The 9036-nt window shown below is 28.0% G+C and overlaps 1 protein-coding gene across 1 annotated transcript; it reads left to right on the forward strand.

The window, feature by feature from the left end:
* The first annotated feature begins 390 nt into the window (after positions 1–390).
* LOC100213165 (glutathione hydrolase-like YwrD proenzyme) lies at positions 391–5753 on the forward strand. Its single transcript, XM_065800698.1, has 5 exons — positions 391–607; positions 2653–2815; positions 3187–3340; positions 5097–5267; positions 5413–5753. The coding sequence occupies exons 1-5, from the start codon at positions 457–459 to the stop codon at positions 5707–5709; spliced, it is 936 nt and encodes a 311-aa protein (XP_065656770.1). The 5' UTR covers positions 391–456; the 3' UTR covers positions 5710–5753.
* Positions 5754–9036: the final 3283 nt, after the last annotated feature.

Here is a 9036-nt window from a genome sequence, read left to right on the forward strand (position 1 = left end):
TTTTTGCACTTTTGTTTATTTTGTTAACAATTTATTAATTATACTTTACTATTAAGATGTCGTTAGAAGAGTTATTTTTACCTGCAATTCAATTAGCCGAAAATGGATTTCCTGTGCACGAAGTATCTGCTCGTTTACAACAACTAAACTCATTTTATTTAAAAAATTTCAAAAACTCTTACGGGAACGATTTGTTGATCGATGGAAACCCTCCAAAAGCCGGACAGATGGTTAAAAACTCCAAACTTGCTAGTGTACTCAAGGTTTTCTATCGTTTATATTTGTGTTTATGTTTTTACTATTTATTATTTGTACAACCTTTTAGAAAGCTTCATACATTAACAAATTATTATAATATTATAGGAACTGGCAAAAACTGGTAAGGAAGCATTCTATAAGGGAAGAGTTGCTCAAGCTATTGTTACAACTGTTCAAGAAAATGGGGGATGTTTAACAATGTCAGACTTGGAGAACCACAGTAGTACTTTTGATGACTTAATTACCGTTGATTATCAAGGGTATAAAATTTGGGAAATGCCACCGGGCGGCGAAGGAATTATAGCTTCAATGGGGCTTAATATATTTGAAGACTTTAATTTAGGAAGAGGTATAGTTTAAATTTTTTATTTCATTTTTTGGGTATTTTTTAACTTTTAAAACAAATATGTTATAATATATAACAAGTTTAAATGTAGTTTTTTTACTTTTATAAAACTTCGCAAAAAGTCTTAACTCACGGCAACGCATGTTGGCTATCACTAGCCGATTGTTCAATTGGTTATTTGTGTGTTACGACAGGTTTCTTAATATCGTAACAAGTAAAAGGATGATTTTTACAGTTTCTAACGTTTCTTATTAAATTATATTAACAATTTGAATACCATATTTTGATAGAAAGAGGAATAAAATAAAATAAATAGACATAAAAGAGGAATAAAATAATTTTTTAATTTACAAAGTTTAAGTTCATTCATTTTCAAACATTTTTTACCTGTTAGTTCATTCATTTTCAAACATTTTTTACCTGTTAGTTCATTCATTTTCAAACATTTTTTACCTGTTAGTTCATTCATTTTCAAACATTTTTTACCTGTTAGTTCATTCATTTTCAAACATTTTTTACGTTGTTCAGCAAAACCTGATATTGATTAGTATCTTAATTGCATGTTCACCAGTTGAAGTTCGTGTACCTATTCTACACTTTTAATTTAACAGGAATTGCGCCAGTTATTTTGGTGTTCGTAATTTTTAGACATAAACCACGCTTCAAACTTCGGTAGGTTTATGCTTATATCAAATAAAAGTCCCTTGAAAAATTTCAGTTTTTGGAGCATGGGAATAAAAATACCCCAAAACGTGCCCCTGACCTAAACCTGAGAACAATAAGTAAGTAAATTTTAAAGCACTAAAAAGATGCTGGGACAATCTTTGTTACGTCTATCATATGTTACGTCTATCATATGTTACTTCATGGTTACATCTTTATTGCCGTTAAAATTATAAAGTTTTTTTTTACACACAAATAGTTCCAACCAAGCAAAACCAATCATAAGATATTTTAAAAAATACTGATGTTGCAGTTAAAAATATCAATAAATATTTTTAAATTTTTTTACATTTCTATTTTCTCATTTATTATTTATTTTCTTATTATTGTTATTTCTATTTTCATTTTTTCCATTTTAAATTCCTATTTAAATAGGGGAACACGGAGCAAGATGTAGAATGGAGAAAGATGGCTTTTTATATAACAATTCCACAAAAAAAACTTAAAAATGGGCGAAAACGAAAATGTATTTACATCTTGTATTTTAAAACGCCAATTGGTTTTTTAAGTGATTTTGACGCAGTTTTATACGCATAAGTTTATATCGTCCCCTCAGTATTATCTTGATCTATCTACAAATGTAATAAATAAAATGTTGCATCTAATATGAAAAATAAATTATATATAAAAAAAAAAATTATATATAAAACAATCCAATGTTTTGTAGTATATTATATCAGGTAGAATATTGTATATATTACATATATATATATATATATATATATATATATATATATATATATATATATATATATATATATATATATATATATATATATTGTATTTATTTTATATATTAGATAGAACATTTTATTTACTACATTTGTAGATTGAACAAAATAATACTGAGGGGACGATATGAATAACTTTTTGCACTTACAAAATATATCTCGGTTTCGGTTATTCATTATGGATGGTGTTCTTAGGGTGTAACTTTTTTAAGAATATTTTTTGCGACGCGTGTTTATTTTGTGTTACTCTGGTTATAGTAGTTAGTAGTTTTAACATTTTTATAAAGTTGGAGGCAGAAATTGGATAACAAATCATCTTCCTGGTCACGTGACCAGATGACAAATTTATGAACTTTTTATTTCAAAATTTTCTACTTGCAAACAGAAAATTCATGCAGGCAATGAAGCGGTATAACATAAAAATACTGACAAAGTATTATTGCTTCATGACTGAAAGTTTTGCAATATCTAAAGGCTTTTAAAACGTTCGCCATTTTGCTCCATCTTTACCAATTCAATTATTTATGTCAAATTATTTTCTTTTATTAAATTTTGTTTTTTTCAGATAAATTAACTTTTTTTAACATCGTATAGAAAGTCGAATGTCGGCGTCATGCATACATAAAATGATTGAAGCAACTAATCATGTCTATGGAGAAAAGTTCAGAAATAAAATTGATCATTCTGATGAGCCCCCTGAAACTATTTTATCTAAATCGCACACGGAAGATGCAAGAAACATTTCAATTTTAAACAGGTTTGAAAATAAATTTTATTTTTCAAATAACAAGTATTTTTTTCGTCGTCCTTGACAACATTTTTGTGTTTAACTGCAAAACTTTTTTGAACCAAATAGGAAAACTAAGCTGTGTTTATGATGCCGAAAAACATAAGCTGCCAATAGGTTTGAAAACGGTAGCAATAACCAGTAATGGTTAGGCAATTGAAAAATTCTGAAATAAAAGTTCTTTGAAAGAAAACAATTTTATTTTAATCATACAATAATATATTTATTAATTAATAATTAGCAATAATAATAAAAATTCATGAAAAAAATTATAATTTTATATCAATAAAAGCTAAATTATTTGAATTATAAAAACTTTGATAAACAATTTTTTTGTTTAGTATAGCTTCTAGTAACTATTGCCCTTCAATAAACGACGGATCGATTTATTTCTCTGTCGTCGATAAAGACGGAAACGCTTGTTCTTTTATAAATAGTCTTTATCATTATTTTGGAAGTGGTTTGGTTCCAGAAAATTGTGGTTTTGCTCTCCAAGTAAGTGATATTTGTTTAAAATAAAAAATTTTATAATTTCGATAAACATCAGTAACAAACTCACTTCAGCTACGGATCCAGAAATTTTCGGATGTGGGAGGGGTGGGTGGGGGGTGGGGGGGGGGGAGATTGAGAGATGTTGAAATATATTTACATTTTGTATCACATTTGCGTCTTCAAAAAAAAAAAAAAAAAAGTCCTCCATTTTTAAGATATTTTAGGACTTTAGTTGATAATAAACGGTTTTGGGACCTAATCAGGGGAACAACTTTTATGGAATGTTTTGTTTAAAGAATACTCAATATCCTTTAAATTTAATATGTCCCTTATAATCTAACGATTTTTGCTGTTGTTGTTGTTGTTGTTGTTACTTGGTTAAAGATGAAGGCTTGGCCATCGTTGCATGAAGCTCGGAATTTTAAATTCTAAATTTAGAAAATACATCAAAAAATGTTAATTATTATTTGACACCCTTTCCTTTGATACCCTTTCTTTTACTCTTTCCTTTTGATACGTTTTCTTTTTACCCTTTCTTTTTGATACCCTTTCTTTTTGATACTCTTTCTTTTTGATACCCTTTCTTTTTGATTACCCTCTCTATACAACTTGATGAGCAGTCGTATAATGGGGCAGAGACATCAAATTTCAGAGAATTGAAGAAACAATCACCGTTAACTTTGTTTTCTAATAAGACATAAATTTCTTGAAGTTAAATCAGAAATACTGCTAATTCAGTTAAGTATTCTTTCTTTCTTATGCTCTTTTCTTTTTATCGGAAAGTATTAAAGGTTCGTATAGTATAAAAACTCGGGGTTGAGGGACTAGATATTAAACAAGTGGAAATTAAAGTACCACGTTCCAGTAAAATATTCTATAACATTTATTTTTTTAGTGATTTTGTTATGGGGTTTTTGTTAAGCAAATAAAAAAATTTTCTTTTATAACTCAGCAATTTTATTTTTCGTTACTTTTATTTGTTTACACTTTGGAAACATTTTGAACGTTGATGCTTTACATTTTATATATTTGACTAATTTTATAAAATTTTATGTCTCAAAAAATTAAAAAACATTCCAGAGCATTGTACAAAAAGAATTATATTACAGCCATACAACGCACCGAGTACAACCCACTATACAACCCACTGCGTACTATCACATCAACAATACAACCCACCGAGTACTATCACATCAACGCATTATTATAACCCACCGAGTACTAATACATTAACCTATTAAACGAGCTATTGAGATAAAGTTTTAAATTTTTATCAGATTAAAGTCGTTTAATAACTGTTTACAAAACACAATATTCAAAAAAAGGAAGGCAGTTAAATATAAGTTTTTTCTCAAACTGCAAAAAGTGTTCATAAAAAAAATTGTTATTAAGAGTTTTTTAATATAATATAAAGTATAGGTCAAAAGATAACAACGGGCAAACATAATGAACAATAGGGTTGCATTTGAACATGAATTAGTTTCAAGCTTTAAGTAAAGTTTTGTTAATGTTTCTCCAAACTAAATGAATAATATTTAGTTGCTCCTCGTTATTACTTTTTTACTTACAAGGAGTCTGGAACCTAAGTATGTTTTTAAAAAAAATAGCATGTCTTGTGTTTTTCTTCATATTGCAATGTAAAAATTTATCCTCAATATTGAGGATGTAAATTTAAGTCATTATTAACTATACATTTCATCCTACCCTAAATCTGATTTTTTTTTAAAGTTTGAACAATTTTATTTATGATACCATTTAGTGTAGAGCCATGGAATTTTCTCTCGACGAAAAACATTTCAATTGTGTTGCTCCAGAAAAACTCCCTCATCATGCTACTATCCCTGGGATTGCTACACACGGACCTGGCAATGATCTTTATGCATGTTTTGGTCTAATGGGAGGTTACATACAACCCCAAGGTCATTTACAGGTATGCTGATATATTTGTGATAATTAAGGACTTCATTCCAATAAAGGTATAAATTGATAATTGATACAAAAAGTTTTTCTTTAATTTAGTAATTAATTAGTATACACTTAAAAAATTTAAAACATTTTAGAATTTTACCTCTTAGCTTTTGTCAAATCTAATTGACTACAATATGACTCCTCAAAGCGCGTTGTGTTACCCCCGTGTTAATGTAAGTTACAACTACGATGCAGCTCCCATTGTCAACATCGAACAAGGAATCTCTGAAGAAATAGTTAAACAACTAATTAAAATTGGTCATAAAGTTGCTGTTGTTTCTGGGATTGATCGAATTAAATTTGGTCGTGGACAAATTATTCAGGTTCAACATGACGACCAAGGAAATCGTGTATATTGGTGCGGATCAGACAGTAGAGCAGATGGGTGTGCGATAGGATTTTGATTTATTTGAATCCGTTCTGTGTTTCAATATAGACCATGAAAAGAATCTTTTAACAATAGCTATTAGTCGAAATAGGTGGTAACTATGGTAACATAACTATAATTAAAAAAGAGAATTAATAAAAGTTTCTTTTCACTTGAAAGATAAAACTTTATAGCTTTTGGTTAATTCTGTGTATTTGTTTTGTTATGCGCTATCGTTTATTTTTGTGTATTTGTTTTGTTATGTGTTTTATCGCGTGTTATTTTTGTGTATGTGCTATCGTTTTTGATAAATTTCTATTTTAAAATCTTTGAACAGGTTTTATTTTATTTTGTGCTGTACCCGAAAAGGTTCTTGATTTGTTTGAGTTTATTCCTCAAATTTAAAATAAATAAGCTTTATATTTAAAAAAAAAATTTTTTAAATCGTTATAAGAATCAAGTTTGTTTCGTTTGTAACGATCGACAAAACAGGAAATATACTGAAACCAAATTAACCTAAAATTTCGAGTATTAGTATACCCGTTACTATACTAGTTCAATACCGAAACTAGATATTTCGGTAAACATTTTATCGAAACATTTTTTTACGACTTCTTTTCATTTTATATAACTATAATAAATTAATAGTCATAAATAAACAATAAGAAAAAAAATCACTCATAGAAAAATCTATAAATATAACTAAAAGCTTACATCCACGAAATATTTTTCACTTTCTATTTAAAATATTTAAATAGTAGGGGAGAGTTTGTATGAAAGAGCCAGTTTTAAAATGGCGTGAAAAAAACTCAATTGTAATAACTTTTTTTTCTTTTTCTAATACAATAATTACATTATTGGGTAATATTTTAAAACTAAAAAATCGGATAGCAATGCTAATAATCTATCATACACCTGTTTTTAAAAAAGAAAGAAAACAGCTCTTTCATAACATTGCGTCAATGAATAAGCCACCTCTGTGCCATGAAAAAGCCGTAACTTTTTTCGAACGACTATCAGTCGTAACTTTTTTTTGAACACTATCAAGTCTTTTAAAAATATTAAACTGTTAAATAGACTTCTAAAAATCAGATTGTACTTAAAGTTTTATAACTCTATGATAATCAATGATAAAACAGCTTTAATAATAGTTTCAGAAATTATTCAAAATCAAAAAATTGAATGAGAATGAGAATAATGAAATAACATAATAATAAAAATACATAATAATATAATAAATACATAATAGAATATAATAAAATGAATCAAACAATACAAAAAAAGTTTTAAAAAATTATTTAAACTTTAAAAAAAAATGACTTTATCTGAACTTTGACTTTTAAAAATTTCATTAAATATTATTTTTAATTCAAACGGAGCTATGTTTTACAACTTCAGGAAAAGTCATTAAAACAACTAATTTCAATAGAATAAGCTCAATGAAGCGTTACGAAAAATTTATGAAGTCGTTAAAGCGCAAAACGATTATTTAGTAAAAAAAAAGGTAAATAAAAAAGTCGGCTTATTCATAGCATAAACAGTCGGCTCATTCAAAAAATTGTTTGGCTAAATTCATAACCTTAAATTAAACAATTTTGACAAAAGCTTTAATCTAATATTTTTTGTGTAAATAAAGGGCAAATATATATATAAGAATGCTGCATGTTTCTTTTATCAAATAAAACATTACGTTTAATCTTAAAAATAAAGTAAACCACCAAAAAATTACTTTTTATTTTCAAAATCTTCAGTGCTACCTTACGACGCTATTTATTTTAGTAAAACTGTACATTTATTGTGGGTTACAGGTATCCAGTGTTGCCACACAAAGAGTTAAATACAATTAGGATCGGATGCCAGTAAGTTAGAAATAATGGCATTGGGTCCTTCAAAACCTGGCTCTTTCATACACACTCTCCCCTATTTGTTTTCTTTAAACTAAACGTTGATCACTATAGTGATCACGTATGTATTCGCGTACATATAATAATATATTCTTACACACGAATATGTTTGTGTGTACATCTACAAATTATCTATATTATCTAAAAGTAGGGCTACCATAGTCCTGATTTTTACGGAGGAGAGCCCAGCGCTAAACTAATTAAAATTAAAACTTTTATCGCGTTCTCCAGCGAAAAGATCAGGACAATGGCAGCGCTATCTAAAAGATAATATAGATATTTTGTAAGTAAGTAATATTATATATGTATATATATATATATATATATATATATATATATATATATATATACATATATATATATATATATATATATATATATATATATATATATATATATATATATATATATATATATATATATATATATATATATATATATATATATATATATATATATATATATATATATATATATATATTATATATATATATATTAGGGTGGGTCGAAATGTAAAAAATATTAAGTTGGAGATCCTGTACATGTCTAAAAAGTTGCTTTTTGATGTACTCGTTTGAAAAACCTCACTTTTTATTTTATGGACAGTGTCTACAGGTCCCAACTCTGACTAGAAAAACTACATAAATACCCAATGTTAGTGTAATGTATTGCAATGTATCACAAATTAAAAAGAATGTAAACTATAACGAACCAATGTTAAACAGCAACAATACAAAATTGTTTAACCTAACTGTTTATAAAATCTTTCTTGCTGTCTATTTTTGGTATCTCTAATCTGGATTTCTTAATCTGTAACACCATGCAGTGACGTGACTTTCTCCAATAAACTTTACAGCTCGCAGCGCTAACGTCTTTAATTGTTCTCTCTACTGCCTGTGAATGACATGGAACATCGGGCAGTAGTATTGGATGTGTGTAAGTAAGTTGATCATTTGAAAGGTGTGATAGCATTGGAGGAGACGTAACATTACTCTAGTCCCAGTCAATCATGTTAATGAACGATGTCGCAGCCAGATTTAATGTTATATCCTTCTTATCAAAGACGCAAACCAGTACTATTAGTCTGCTTCTCTCTTGCTCTTATTATTTGTTCTACTGAAAAACGACGAATTTCCATATCACTATCACTAACTGCATCTAACAGAATGTTTTCAGCATGCGCAAAGTAGCAGTTATTTTCGAGAACAGGACGAACCACAGCCTGATCTAATGCATCAAATTTCTTAAACAACTGAACTAAGTAAAAGAAGTTGTTAGCACCATTTTGGCAAGAAGAATTTGATTTGATTTTGAACCAAGAGGGTCCGTAAAAGTTCAAAATGAAATGCGTTACTCTTCTGAGAGGTTCAGATGCCACCTCTCTAGACATGTAGAGACGCAAAATCCTGTTGGCTTTCGTCAACCACCGAGCATGACTTATATTTCCAGGTAAACTCTTC

The sequence above is a fragment of the Hydra vulgaris genome, chromosome 07 (assembly GCF_038396675.1).
Source record: "Hydra vulgaris chromosome 07, alternate assembly HydraT2T_AEP".
Lineage (NCBI taxonomy): Eukaryota > Metazoa > Cnidaria > Hydrozoa > Anthoathecata > Hydridae > Hydra > Hydra vulgaris.